The following is a 15518-nucleotide window of genomic DNA, read 5'->3' on the forward strand; positions in this document are numbered from 1 at the left end:
GAAGGAGGTACAGCATCTTTGGTCTGTGAAGTGTCTAAACCTGGAGTGTCAGTGCAGTGGAAGAAAAATAAAGTGTTAAGTTCCAGTAAGAAGTATGAGATGAAGCAGGATGGATGCCTCGCTCAGCTCAACATTAAGGATCTCAAACCTGAAGACAGCGGCAGGTACACATGTCAAACAGGAAGTGTGGAGACCACTGCAGCTGTTTCAGTGAAAGGTTTGTAAATTTTGAACAGTAATAAATTTTATAGTGTATATATAAGCAACATAGCAGCTAAATAGGATAAAAAATAATTCATTACAATTTTTTGACGATTCATTTTCAATCGTTGACAATTTCCTTAGAGCTCCCACCACTCTTCAAGGAAAATTTGAAAGATGTGGTCATTAAGGAGGGAGGTACAGCCTCTCTGGTTTGTGAGGTATCTAAACCAGGTGTACCAGTACAATGGAAGAAGAACAGGCTCCCACTGAGAGTGAACAGGAAGTATGAGATGAAGCAGGATGGCTGCTTCCTCCAGCTCCACGTCAAAGATCTCACACCTGAGGACAGTGGCAGCTATTCATGTCAAACAGGAGCTGCAGAGACCACGGCCACAATGACTGTGAAAGGTGGTGAACCCAAGACAATTATGCAGAATAGTTTAAACAGTCTTCTCTTAACTCAATAATGCAGTGGTTCATTGAATTCTCATATTTATTTGCTAATCATATGACCTTGCATTATCAACGCAATCAGTTGCATTGATCTAAAAGACTGTTCTACATTCACATCTTCCCAGAGCTTCCTCCTTTTTTCAAGAAAGAGCTACTAAGTGTGCAGGCTGAGGAAGGAGGTACAGCATCTTTGGTCTGCGAAGTGTCTAAACCTGGAGTGTCAGTGCATTGGAAGAAAAATAAAGTTCCAGTAAGATCCAGTAAGAAGTATGAGATGAAGCAGGAAGGCTGCCTTGTTCAGCTCAACATCAAGGATCTCAAAGCTGGGGACAGCGGCAGCTACACATGTCAAGCAGGGAGTGCAGAGACCACTGCAACTGTATCAGTGAAAGGTTTGTACGTTTAAGACTTAAAAGTGTATACATAACGTATTCTACTCTGTTATCTCTCTATTTGTCTGTTAGATTTTTTTAACTATTTGTCAACAGTTTGCAAATGAAAAATAACAAGCAGGTCTATATCCATTCAACCCAGTATTTCCTGTGGCTTATCTGTGGCCGAGTCATCAGGGTAAAAGGTCTAGAAGGGAAATCTCCGCATCCCTTTCTCCAGTGACACTCTCCAGCTCCAGCTGCTCTAATGGTAATCGATCTTCACCTGAGTCCCCAGAGTCTGCCTCCTCATAGGTGGACATGGTGGCTGGATTAAGGAGATCCTGAAAGTGTTTCTTCCACTGTCTGGCAATATCACTAGCCTGTGTCAGCTGTTCCCCACCATTAGATCTAACTCATCACCATATGGTGACTGGTTGACAGCGCTGGCCTTCTTTGCACCCTGGGGCTGAAGACACGGGCCACAGGTCTGGTGACATAATTACAAAACCAGTCATCGACCTTTGGCCCAAAGTGACTTTATACCTAATATACAGTAACAATGTTCAAATATGTACAGGTGTATTTGTATATGAAATTTTACAAAAGCTCTCATAAACATGTATTATGTGACAATGCACATATGCCAAATCAACCTACCAATAATGTATTTGTGTCCTTACTAAATGTATATGTTTATCTGCCACATTTTTATTTATACAGAGCTCGCTCCATTCTTCATCAAAGAAATACAAAGTACAGAGGCTGAAGTGGGCAGTACAGCTTCCATGTGCTGTGAGTTATCCAAACCTGGAGTGTCTGTTCAGTGGAAGAAGAACAATCAGCCACTAAGAGCCAGCTGGAAGTACGAGGTGAAACAAGATGGCTGTTTCCTACAGCTTCACATCAAGGATTTCATGTCAGAGGACAGTGGTAGCTACTCTTGTCATGCGGGAAGTGCAGAGACTTGCGCAACCATAACATTAAAAGGTATGTAGATCTTGAAATATGTCTAGCAAGCTTCTAGGAACAGCTGATTTTATCAATGTTGATGGTTTTTACCCCTTCTACTGTAGTGCAACAAATATCTCCACCAAAAGCAACATCTACCTCAGTACTTCCACAGATAAAAGGAACTGTTTCGAAAACAGCTCCTGATTCAGAACAGGACAAGTCCAACCTTTCAGAGACCAAACCTGGTCCTCCTGAGCCCAAAAAGAGGACTAACAGGAGAATGTCTATTACTAATTCTGATAAAGACGTGGAGCCACTTTATGACCTAAAGGCATTAGTGATTAAAGCGAAAACAGACGAGAAAAAAGGCATCCAGCTTGAGAAACCAACAGAAAAAGATTCAGCTGTTGCACAGGATGTCAAGCATGTGGAGAGAAATGAAGAAACTGAAGCTGGTGTGCACAAGAACGATGCTCCATCCGTGGGACTACCACAGAAGACTGATACAGAAAGCATGAAGGGTGAAGAGCCAAGGAGATGTTTGGACAAAGAAAAAGAAGTTTTCTTGAAAAGGAAACAACCAGAGATGATTATGAAGGAATTTGTTGAAGTGGGCCCTGAAATAAGTCAGTCAGACAGACTATTTGACAAAACTCTGCTTCAAACGAAACAAGTGGAAAATAATTATGAAATGAAAAAGAGTTTGAAACTGCAAGAAAGGTCTTCAGAGAAAACAAATGAAGTTTATCAGGAGAAGAAACAACCAGCAACAACGGTTTATAAGGACAGTCAGGATGGCAAACACCCTGAAAAAACACAAGGAAAAGTGAATGGGAAAGAAACGACTGATCAAAATGCTAAGTCTTCAGAAAGGATAGGTGAATTAGAAATTATGGAAGAGGTGCCTTTGATAGCACCAGTAAGGATGAAAGGAAAAGCAACAAATGGAGTCAAGTGTGATTCAAAAGAAACAAAGGATATTGTTCCTCAAGTAATAAAGCCTTCGCTGAGTGTTCCTGAAGAAGACCACAAACAGACAGAAGTTGCAAATAAGCAAATTGCAAAGCAGGGAGAGAAACCAACACTGAAATTAATGCCCTCTGTAAATCAGATGGAAAAACAGTCAGTGGAACAACAAGAAAAGCTTGATGAAAAAGGGGTTGTTCCAAAGCCACCTACGAGGATGAAAGGACGAGCAAAACGGGACATGGAAAAACAACTGTCAAGGGACACAGAGACAGATCAAGATGAACAAGATCCAAGAAATGTACGGGCAGGTTCCGCTGAAGATAAAACTATAAAACAAGCAATAAAGCCTTTGAGAAACGAGACTGAAGAGAAACCGAGACTGGAGCGGGACTGGTCCATCATAACGGATGATAAAGCTGTGGATGAAATAAAGCAGCCGATCAAGCAACTAGTTAAACCCATTAGAAAAGATCCTGGATTAGTTCAGGAAGTAAAATTGGCTGTTGAGCCAAGAAGAAGAGAAAAAGAACAACAAACAGCAAAAGTGGTGGAAGATGTTCCGCTTCTTTACATTTCAGAAGATGAAACTTTCTCAGAGGCACTGACAGAGGTACAACCTAACCGTGTCCTTCCTATTGACTCTGAGGTTGAGAGGCATCCAGAAGAGCTGCCTCTTCAGGAGATACAGACACCAGCGCGTTCTTCTCTAGAGGCTACAGAAGAAACCCAAATGCAAGAGGCTGCAGTCAAGATCCAAGCAGCCTTCAAAGGATTTCAAGCCCGCAGAGACTTGCGTCCAGCTTTTAAAGAGGTGTTCAAAAACCAGAATGCAGATCTTCATGGTACACTCACCCTAAAGTGCATTGTAGAAGGAAAGCCCAGCACAGTGTGCTGGCAGAAAAATGGCCAGCAAATCACCAATGATCTGCGTTACCGGGTTGAAACTTCAGAGAATGGAGAATGCACACTTGTGGTCAAAAACTTGACTAACGGTGATAGTGGAGTTTATACCTGCGAGGTGGCAAATAAGTTTGGCGTCACCTCCTACAATGGAAACATAACTGTAGTGAAGACTCCGCAACCTGCTTTAGCACCCCAGAAGCCGATACACCCACCTCTTGCTGCCATAACTCCTTTGCAGCTTGCACCAATAAAATCTGAAGCCAAGGCAGAACCACAAACTCAGGATCAGCTTCAGAGTCAAGAACAGGCGGCAGCGTCGAGAACAGATGCTGGGAACTATGTGGAGAGTGTTAGTGTGTCTCTGTGGGAGGCCTTCAACCTGACAGAGCAGGACGCACAGAGGAGACTACAAGAGAGGAGACGATCCTCGCTTGTTGCTGTCAGCTCCAGTGAGTCACACAAACAAAATCAACAATACCACTAAACCGTTCATATTTCCAACAAAGCACAAATGAGGTTCATTTTTACCTTCAACAGTGTCGAGTCCCTCTGATTACGACACAGCTCCAGATGTAATCGAACCAGTCGAGACTGTCCCGCTCATTTCAAGGTAGAAGATTGTTGGGTTTTTTTACACACTCTTGTGTTCATGAATATATCAACAACTTATGAATATCGTTACAGTGAAGTATCAAAACCAGAAGACACAATAACTCCAAAGAATGAGAAGGAAGAGACAAGTGCTCTGCAACCTCTTAAGAAACTTTTAGATGTCAAAGGTCAGTATTAGTTACATTTTTTATTGAGGTTTTTGATATGTTAGGATACTGAATAATGCTTATTTACAAGTCATATTTATTTGAAACTGCAACATATTAAATGCTGAAAAAAATAACATTCAAAGCACAGTTTTAATTAAAAATAAATAAATAAAAGCTCTATTAAAGGATAAGCTTGCATTAATGAAAATAAACATAAAAACTATTTAAAATATAAATGATGGCGAGTATAATAGTCAAAAAGTTGGATGCAGTAGAATCCATATAGTAACACAAAAAAGCTAATCTTGCTGTCAAATAGTTGAGTAAAATATTTGTACTGTGACACAAATTTAGTGTTCAGAGAGAAGCATGTCCAGTCCTTCAAATATTGCCAGCATTGCATTTATATTGAACAAATATCTAAAAAGAAATGGGAAATGTGTCGATTTTGGCACAGTGTTTTTGTGGTTTAATCAATTTTATTTAAATCACCTGAAGTTTTGATGTGTTGCAGGTCACCTTGTCTTGTTTTGGTTCATATTTTAATCTACTCACATTTTTTAGGGATAAACAGCAGAAATGGTTTGTTTCAACAATAGTAACTTACTTTGTATTTCCCCCATCCTGTTTTCAATTTCCATATCAAAACTGTAAACAAATTTTTGTCTTTACTTGAAGGACCTTATGAAATCAAATTGAGAACACCGTCTCCAAAACATCATCGTTCCCACACACTTTTAACAAGCACCGTAACTGGATCAGAATCAGAGGGAGAAGAGGACACACGAGAGGTACTTTCATGCTCTTTCCCGACGGTCTAAACAAAATATGAGTCTATTTCATGAGCTTTCTAAAAATATATCTCAGAAACGTATTGTCATTTCTAAGTCATAGCCTTTAGAATTGTGTGTTTTCTTCCTCAGACTAATGAAATATACGTGGCTCGAGCTGACTGCAGTCCTAATTATGGGTTCAAGGACAGTTTTGTTCTGAAAGAGGGTCAGTTTGTGGAGGTGCTGGATTCTGTTCATCCTGACAGGTGGTTGGTGAGAACCAAACCCACCAAAACTAACCCTTCTCGTCAGGGATGGCTGTGCCCAGCCTATCTGGAGAAGAAGAGAAAGGTAAAATCTGCTAAGTCAGGCGGTAAATCCAAGTTTAAGAATGACGACATATTTATCATCTGACTTTAATTTTTAAACAGGAGACGTTCCATCAAAGGAGAGTAGTACCTCAAGAAGATCTTGATGGGATTGGGTCTACATGTGAAGAGTACAGGAGAGCTTTCAGGTACCGTATTTTCCGGCGTATAAGTCACGGTTTTATGCATAGATTTGCCATTCCTGCGACTTATACGCCTAAGCAACTTATAAACGTTTTTTTTTTCCATATTCATGACGCAATTTTTGACTGACGCTTTAAATGTTCATTCATACTGACATGAACCAGAGTAAACATTAACATTTGCAACTGACTGAGGCACAAAAGGCCCTCTAGGCTTTTGACAACTACCAGTAGGCTTATATGTTGTTCCTGTACCGCTACCACCACCGCCCCCTCACCTAACACTGACCATTAAAATTTATTAAGGAAAAGTTAAACTGAGACACACCTTTGCTATAATGTCAAGCAAACAAATAAATGCTAATCTTGTTAAATTTTGAAGAACTGCAACAGCGAGTCCTCCTGTGCGTGCTCCTACGACCTCCAATCAATTTTTGGCACAACACCGGCCCATGTTTCCCGGGGGTCAGCGGTCATGCATAATAAACGTGATCTATATATGTTTTTTTCCTCTTCGTGATGCTTTTTTTGACTGGTGCAACTTATACTCCGGAAAATACGGTATATTAATATTGTGACTTTTATGGGCATAATTTACAGTAAATTTTAAAAATAATAAAAACAAATGTTGGGTCACACGTTATCTGGTTAATGTTGTGGGGTTTTCAGTCAGCTGATCCAAGGTCTGATTGATGGAGAAGAGGAGTTTGTAAAAGCGATGAGGATGTTTATCTCCCACCAGCTCAGTTGTCTGGATCATAGCCACCATGTCCCCATTAATGTCCTCAACAACAAAGAGATCATTTTCAGGAACATCAGGGACATTGTGTCCTTACATGAACGGTAACGCACACTCATACACTGCACACCATCACAGCTTTAGTTTAACGCTCGTGACAAATGATGAAAAGTCATACTTTTTGCCCTTTCAGTTCCATCCTTCCTGGTCTGAAAAAGTGTGGAACAGATGACGATGTTGCCGTGCTTCTCATTAAACACGCCGAAGACTTTGAAAAGTATCTTCACTACATGGTGGGACAAGCACAAGCAGAGGCCTGCATCAGTGACAAGGCTGTCCAGCAGTACTTCAACGTATTTACAGCTGTTTCTTGGATTCAAACTTACTCTACAATCAGAGTGCTGAGCAGCTGCATTACTACATTTGTCTAATGATCCTTTTGTATTATATTGTTAAACATGTTAGGAGATAACAGAACGTGAGAAGCCTGATGCTGCAGTCATGGACGTCCTCAATTTCCTCCAGCAGCCAGCGGAGAGGATTCAAACCTACCAGAGTTTACTAAAGGTCTGCATACAGTTCTTTCAACAGATATATGTGTGAAACTAAATGAAATCGTGTATTCTTTTATCTTTCTCTTTTTAGTATCGAGGCTTAAAACATTTAAATGGTATTCACATGAGTTTTGTTAAGAGTAAGCATTTAAGCTGTTGCTCCCACTGTTGCTGACAATGTGTTTTTAGCCTAAACGGACAAAAGTCTGCAGGAACTCAAGCTGATTGTATTCTTTTATCATTGTTCCTCTTTAGATAAAAATAAATAAATAAATAAATAAGCGACCCTCTAAAGTGCATGTGTCAAACTCAAGGCCCGGGGGCCAAATGCGGCCCTCGTTGACATGTTCTCTGAACCCCAAGATGACATGTTAAATGTAAAATACATTTATCACTTTAATTTTTTCCAGTAATCTTTGATTATGATGTTAAAAGTGCAACAGAGAACCTCAAATGAGACCAATCAAACTTTTGTTGAGGAACCTATGACAAAGAAAATATGGTGGATATCTAACTTGAGTTCATGTAGATTCTGAAATTGGCCTTTAGTTTGAAAAAGGATTTAATTTTGCGCCCCTTTTGTAAGTGAGTTTGACACCCCTGCAAAGTGTGAGAATTGCAAGCTGCATGGAAATGGAAACACTAAGTCATTCAATAGACACAAATGTTTTGTGTCGTAAACATGTGAAATGTCTCTCAACAGTTTTTTGACCATTTAAAACTTATACCTTTCCTGAATCCATTACACGCTCTTTAAGTCACTTTTCTTCTCCTAGATAGTTTACAAATATTCTCACCTCATATTGTAATTTTTCATATCTTGGTATTAAATTGTCCTCAGCGCATTATCTTTTTCAGTTATTATCTTCATCATCTGATTTTAAATAATTTCCTCAAAATTAATTAGCCTCATTTCAACCCATTTCATCTCTATTCTGTATTTGTTTATATTGTTTAAGTATTTATTCCGTTTTTTTTTTAGTTTTATTTATTGTTTCATTGTCAGGAGTTAATAAAGAACAAAGCTAAGAGTGGTCAGAGCTGCTATCTGTTGGAGGACAGCTTCTCTGTGGTGTCCTGTTTACCTTGGAGGTCTGACAACGTGCATCACGTGTCCCTGATTGAAAACTATCCAGCTCCTCTCACTTCTCTGGGTGAGCCTGTGCGACAGGTAAGAACAGGCGACAGCCAAATGTCTATTCTGTTTTTAGCATGAACACAACCAGTAAGGATAAAAAGCAAACAAAAGTGAATAAAAAGATGTCTCAGAGACATTAAGACTTTGAATTCTACAAGTTAGGTTCAATATAAGTTCAAACTAAAACGTTGGCCTGCCGTGCTCTCATTTTTCTCTGGAAGTTTTGAATCCTTCCTATAGTCCTTAAACTGTGTGCCAGATTTTTTTTTTTATGTATTTCTTTATTAATGTATTTGTTTTCTTTCAGGGAGTCTTTACAGTGTGGGAGGAATCCCCTGAAATGAAGACAACCTCTAGAGGGCATCAAAGACAAATCTTTCTCTTCAAAGAATGCATTGTACTGTGTAAGCTGAAGAAAGACACCAACTTGAATCGTGACACATACAGCTTCAAGAACAAGATGAAGGTAAACTTTATTTAATTTGGTATAAATTACTGTAATGTACTCATGCATTTATTATTATAGTTATTATAATTTCATTCTACAATGGGTCCAGCTGAATGATGTGGAAATAAAGGAGAGCGTGGGTGGAGAGGACAGGTCTTGGGGCTTGTGGCATGAGCACCGAGGCTCTATTCGGAGGTACACGTTCCAGGCCTACTCTGCTCTTGTTAAAGTCTCCTGGCTGAAAGACCTGAAGGAGCAGCAGCAACGCTCCAGCCTGCTCACTACCAGTACGTCTTCATCACGGCTACTGCAACACTTTTTACTTTATTTTTGATAGTCTCAAAGCAACTGTACTGAATAGCCTGATTATCTTAAATTTCCTATTCAAGCGTGTGTTTTTTAATAGAACCTCCTGTGTTCGAGTTGCTGCTGTGCGACTGTACAACGCACATCGGGCAGACAATCAAACTGAGCTGCAGAGTGTCAGGATCACCAAAACCTGTCATCAGCTGGATTAAAGGTTTGAATTTTGAACTTTATATTACAATGTATGTATTCAAATGCACTAGACTCTGCAGATGTATTTTGCCGATGTGCAAACATAGCTAAAATAACATAATTGCTGGACAACGTCTCCCACCCCATGCATGAAGCTGTTGCTGAACTGGAGAGCTAGTTCAGTGACAGATTACTGCATCCTAAATGCACAAAGGAGAGTTACCGCAGGTCCTTCCTCCCAGCAGCTGTTAGACTCTACAACCATCACTGCTCCCAACAAACTCAATAAGGATTAAATACATGCTGACCTCTGCTAAAACACACACTCTGCCTAGAATACTGTACTGTAAACAGTCTGCCATTATCAAGGTTCCAATACATATTGAACATTATTATTGATATTGTTTATCTTATTTCTTATATATTGTATTATTTATTAACATTTAGGAACTTTTGTGTGAAATCTTTTTATCTTTTATCTGTTGCTGCTGTTGCTGCTGTTACACTTGAATTTCCCATCCGTGGGACAATAAAGGCCGTTTCTATTCTATTCTAACATCCAGGAAATGGCCATCCTTCTCCTGTAACATACTTCCACACATTTATAGTTTAATTTAATGAGTAAAATTTTGATGATTACCCCTTAGATGGTCTTGCCCTGGAGGATGACCCACATCACATCATCACAGCCGACCGGTCAGGAACATGCAGCCTCGTCCTGGACTGCCTCACCTCTGAGGACTCGGGGCAGTACACGTGCTATGCCACCAGCTCCATGGGCAGAGCTGGAACTTTGGCAAAGGTGTTGGTTCAGGGTGAGTGTTGGATAAAAAACATCATCGTATCTTACTTACTCAAAGGAGCCACACTCAATAACAGGAGATTTTTAACCGGTTTTACTTGCAAGGATAGATTTTTACAATAGGTTACACAGATATACAGAAAGTATAAACATGAAGCCCAGTCACAAGAATCTGCCCCGGGCAGTGTGCGAGGCTTGTTTTTATATGCTTATCAGCTCCTCCAAGATCACAGGCAGACTCGGAGGTGACCTTGGACTGCCAGCTGCACCTGCAGTATCAAATCAGCTCCTCATCCAGCTCTCTCTGCTAACTCAAATACATGGTTCATGGGCAGTTAACATTCTCATAGTGGTTAAAAACATCCATAAAACAATGACCAAAAATTCCCTAACAGTGAGTTTTTCATACAGAACTGCATGTCATAGACTGTCATAGAGGAGATAAACCAAGCTGTAGATTTAAAAACTGTTAGGGTTGTTTTGTCCTTGTCTCATTTCTCATTTGATCACAGTTCAAACTTCATTTACTTATAATATTCTTATTACTGGTAGATGCATCTGTCTTGCAACTTTCATACTTGTTTAAAATAAAATTTTCTGGCTAATCACTTTATTAATCTTATCATTACCTTCTGCATTAATTAAAAAAAAGTCAGTAATATCCATACGCCTGTTGAACAATATTTCCAAGTGATAGAATATTTGACATTTGCGTGTATTTTTATTCGTATTTCCAGCTCCACCCAGGTTTGTACGTCGGCTGGAGAGTGCTTGTCTGATAGAGGGAGAAGATATCCAGTTCTCTTGCTCCACACGCACTGCTCCTTTACCAAGAATCAGGTATGGCAGCACAGATGGGTAATCACATTAAAAGGCAAAGCTCATGGTCTTTGTACCTGCTAACAGCACGGATCATTGCAGGTGGTTGAAAGACAACAGGGAGTTGGTTAGCGATGATAAATATTCTATTGTGAATGATGCCCGAAGTGGAATCTTGTCTCTAACAGTCATTGGTGCAACAGAGGCAGACATTGGACAGTATGAGTGTGAGGTATAAAAAGACATATCGTTTATAAGGACAGCCCATTTCACTTTCAGTATATTGCAAATTACAGATGCTTTGTTTTTGTGCAGCTCTGGAATGAACTTGGTTGTGTGAAGTGCAAAGCAGGTCTTTGTCCCACTTTTGTACCACCGACTGACACGGACAGTGACCAACCCCAGGACTTACCAGCTAAAGGTAGGACTGAAGTAAACCCCTCCCATGCACTGGGGAAACCCAAATTGTGTGTGTGTGTGTGTGGGGGGGGGGGGGCACACATTTAACAGGTCAGCTGTGTTTGAGAAGGGGTGAAGCACATGCCATTGACTGGTTTTCCTCCAGATCCTATCACCTCTATCAACATCACATACTGTAACATCTCACAACCAATCAGTTTCGATCAGGTTTCGCTGACAACTACTCTCATTTGTCCATTCTGTCAGGTTTGCAACATTTTGAGATTTTACTCACGTACTTATTTTTCTTTCTTCCCATTTCACACACACTCACATCATGAGTACTGTAGTCCCAACTACCATTGCTCTCACTAGAATCCCAACTATTATGGCATTTTAATGTGTCAGAAAATATATTATTACTCTCTTTCGCAGTTAAAGACACATTACATATGCATTTGACGTCAAGACGGTGAGAATTGCCCATGAAGCATTTCCAGATAGCATTATAGTCCTGAGAAGATGGTGTCAGCCGGTACAGCTCTGATAAGCATTCACAGAAGTTCTCAGGGGGGTGGGGGTGTTGCAGTAAAGCAGAGCCTTCTTAGTTTACACATTTCCCAGGAGAAATTTGATAAGTCGGCCTGCTTTGAGGCCGAACGGGGGAATCAGATTCAGATAAGCTACTGTTGTTGATTTTTTTTCAGGCAGACTGTTATTTCTCGTCACCCTTGAGTTCTGCTGGTACTTTCGATGATCCAAAATGGCCAGATTTGTGAGCATTCCACTAGTCCATGCTTATTAGCTCCCTCCAAGGTTGTCCCCAACATGCTGGCGAGTCCTAGAAGCCGCAAGTGGCCTGTGATTCTCACAAATCACTGCCATCTTATGGTTGAGCTCGTAAATCAGCTGATTTTGAGTGCTCGAAGTACGAACCAAATCTTCACACAAGGTCGGTAGCTTTACTGCTGCCGTTGTTTTTCTTTAGTACAAGGTCGGCAGCTTTGCCATGGCCAAAACTGCTGCCACCATCTTCTTTAATAGCCGATAACGTAGGTATCCGCCAGTGCCAAAAAGCAGAAACTCTGCTATCATGATTCCAATGATATAAGTCAATAACATAGGTATCCGCCAGATACATTTTTCTCATATTAATATAAGTGTAAAGCTCACTGAATGAAATAAAAGTATTTGTGCACATACTATGCTGTCACATCTTTAAATAGGTATTTCTGATTGAAATCTTCTACCTGAAAGTCAAAAAAGTATTTTTTTATTTTATGTGCAGACTGCTGCTTGCTGTTGTTTACTACTGTTTTTCTGGTTTTTGAGTCTGTCTTGACTGGGACACTGCTGTAAAAAGCTTTTGAAATCGTCTGTTTTAGCTCCTGCTAACATAAATTTATGTTAATCTCATAAGGTCACAAAGCAAATGATGCATGCAGGAAAACTACAGAGAGGAATATGAAAGAGGAGATATATGGATGCAGTTAGAGAGGACATGGAGGTAGTTGGAGTGAGGACAGAGTGAGGTGGAGGAGGATGACTCACTGTGGTGACCCCTGAAGAGGGAAAAGCAGAAATAATAAGAAGCATATGATGCATGTATTTGAACTGTATTTACTGTATGCCTGTTCACAAGCATCTCAATGAGAGCTCACACATCACCAAATTTAACTCTACGGTCTTGATGTTCTCTTACTGATCACCCTGGGGTAAATCTATGCATGTAATGCAGTCCTGAGAGTTGTTGCAGAGACACAATGATGGTCAGACCATGTAACCAGTTTGTTTCCGTTCCTGACCTGATGCCATATTGAGTTGCGATCTAGTGGCAGCCATTCAGCATAAACATCATACTTTACTTCTCTAAATCCACCCTCATGAAAAAACACTGATATGTTTATTTCACAAGTTTTTTTGTGTGTTGTTCATCATTTTTCCACTTTCCACCAAAGGCATGGATTGTAACAGATTATTTCTTTCCTGCTATAACACAATATTAATAAATGAAGAAGAGTAGTATCAGAAGATGTTTTGTCATGGATAGAATGTTAGAGTGGTGAACTTTTGTTCAGGGAAGTGAACGGTATGTAATTTTTGACTCCACGTTTGTTTGTCCTTTCATTGTCCATAACTCACATGTTTCCCATCTTCCCTTCACTTGTCCTAAAGCAGGGGGTTCTTCACATGGATCGTTCCATGTAAGTCATCTCTGACATGATAACAAATAACCTATCAACATTCCCCTTTCTCTTCCTGCCAACGCATGCCCAGCTAACTCTCCACTGCAACAAGATGGTCATGTGCTGGGCAAGTGTCCCCTTTCTGCTCATGCAGGAGTGGGCTTGTGCCCACGTTCTGTTGAAGTGGTTTAGAGGGTAAAACCCTGACACAACGAGGTAAGACAGATTGTACACTGTTATTGTCCTTGGACTGGGAGGTAATGTGCTTTCTTGAATTTCAATTTTCCACTTTGGTATTTGTGCAAATTTCTTGAAATAAGTTCAAAATAATATTCTTATATTTATTTTGAAGTAGAAATTTTGGCTGAATGATGTTTTGGTTTTCCTAGATGCTGACTTAGAGGGTTGGTCCACTGCCTTTGTAAAGAAATGGTTACAGACTGATTTCAGTCCCACTTCTATCACAAAAATGTTGTTTCCTGGAGAATCTGAACAGTAAGTTATTTCACCTAGAACCAGCTAGTTTGAATGGACCATTATTGTTTAATTTGTAGGTAAATCAACATAATATACGATCAAGCTCATTACTATGTCCTTAAGAGTGTCATTTAAATGAGAATTTTAAAGCTTTCTCGATAGGAAAATAAATAATCCCCATCCTAAACAAGCACTGATGTATTATAGTATTATAATACAATATAATTGTTTAATCTTGAAATAAAGCCATTCTATTTTTGTAGGAATTTTCTCCACTCTTTTTGTCTACTTTATGATTTCTAGAGCATCATGTTTAACAAAACTAAACTCAGTATATTTATATTAATTAAACTAGTTATTTTATTGTCATTGAGTCAACAGTGTACTATGGTCTTTTGTTATAATTAATCTTATAGGTAATTTCTTTAGTTAAAGTTTTTAAAAGTAGTAGTTTTCATAGTTAAAATTCAGATGGTGTATAGTATATTTGGTTTCGGATTTAATCAGGAAATTAAGAAAAAACAAAATTTTGAGTGATATGTGATAAAGCACCACATTTTCCTTCTGCATTGTTAGTTTGACTCTTTCCTTTATCTCACCTGTCTCTGTTGCTGAGTGTAGTTCTGCCACGGATGTTCACTCCCCACCATCGGATCGAGTGGAACAGCAGCCTCCATGCTACCTTGAGGAAGAAGAAGAGATCTTCATTGCAGAGCCCATGCAGGAAATCACAGATGGTATTCATGTCTTTTAAAAGTAAAAATAGATTTATTGTGAATGTTTGTATGACTAATTAATTGGCTTATTGTTTTTCCAGCTCCTCCCTCCATCCAGGTACCTGCTGAGGACCTGAGTGTAGAGCCAGGACAATCAGCAAAATTCACAGCCATCATCACAGGAAGACCAACTCTTCAGATACAGTGGTACAAGGTAATAAACCTATAAATAAGTCGTTTTCAATCTAAACTGGTTGCACAGTTGCATCCATAATGTGTACCGTAATTATAAATGAACTGTACTTACATAGCACATTTCTCTCTTATTAAGATACTCAAGGTGCTTTACAACACAATCTGTGCCATCATTTACCCATTCATACAGCACTCTACTATATCTATGCAAAGAATAATCAGTGCTTTATCACATTCATACAATGATGGACACCCATCTGAGGCAATGAGGGGTTCAGTGTCTTGTCCATGTTATGGGACACTTCAGCATGTGACTGCTGGAGAAATGGAACCACCAACTCTTGCATTGGAGGACGACTTCTCTAATCACTCAGCCACAGTCGCCAATTATATTCCCATAATTCAAAGTTTTTCAGTTTCATGCAAGGATTCAAGGATTTTTAATGTCATACCAGCTCACATTTGCATGTTTATGGCATGAAATTCGGACTCAGGTCCCAGATCAAGAAGCCTAACAATTAACAAATAAATAAATAAATACAAAAGAGTATAAATATATATATACATATACACACACACACACACACACACATATATGTGCAAAGAAGTATAGGTATTATATAAAGTACAAACACTCTATAGTACAAT

General features: G+C 39.5%; 1 protein-coding gene across 1 annotated transcript in view; it reads left to right on the forward strand.

Moving 5' to 3' along the window:
• The window catches only part of obscna (obscurin, cytoskeletal calmodulin and titin-interacting RhoGEF a), a 54947-nt gene that overhangs the window by 22602 nt on the left and 16827 nt on the right, over positions 1-15518 (forward strand). Inside the window, exons 38-61 of the mRNA XM_037698302.1 lie at positions 8-217; positions 346-612; positions 783-1049; positions 1752-2018; positions 2105-4303; positions 4392-4464; positions 4539-4633; positions 5294-5406; positions 5539-5739; positions 5820-5905; positions 6569-6742; positions 6832-6991; positions 7104-7205; positions 8199-8363; positions 8638-8796; positions 8888-9065; positions 9185-9298; positions 9924-10091; positions 10816-10918; positions 11000-11129; positions 11213-11318; positions 13872-13977; positions 14581-14696; positions 14777-14889. Coding sequence (XP_037554230.1) covers positions 8-217; positions 346-612; positions 783-1049; positions 1752-2018; positions 2105-4303; positions 4392-4464; positions 4539-4633; positions 5294-5406; positions 5539-5739; positions 5820-5905; positions 6569-6742; positions 6832-6991; positions 7104-7205; positions 8199-8363; positions 8638-8796; positions 8888-9065; positions 9185-9298; positions 9924-10091; positions 10816-10918; positions 11000-11129; positions 11213-11318; positions 13872-13977; positions 14581-14696; positions 14777-14889 — 5672 coding nt within the window. The remainder of the gene's footprint in view (positions 1-7; positions 218-345; positions 613-782; positions 1050-1751; positions 2019-2104; positions 4304-4391; positions 4465-4538; positions 4634-5293; positions 5407-5538; positions 5740-5819; positions 5906-6568; positions 6743-6831; positions 6992-7103; positions 7206-8198; positions 8364-8637; positions 8797-8887; positions 9066-9184; positions 9299-9923; positions 10092-10815; positions 10919-10999; positions 11130-11212; positions 11319-13871; positions 13978-14580; positions 14697-14776; positions 14890-15518) is intronic.

This window comes from Nematolebias whitei, chromosome 3 (genome assembly GCF_014905685.2).
Source record: "Nematolebias whitei isolate Nwh7 chromosome 3, NemWhi1, whole genome shotgun sequence".
In the NCBI taxonomy this organism is placed as follows: Eukaryota; Metazoa; Chordata; class Actinopteri; order Cyprinodontiformes; family Rivulidae; genus Nematolebias; species Nematolebias whitei.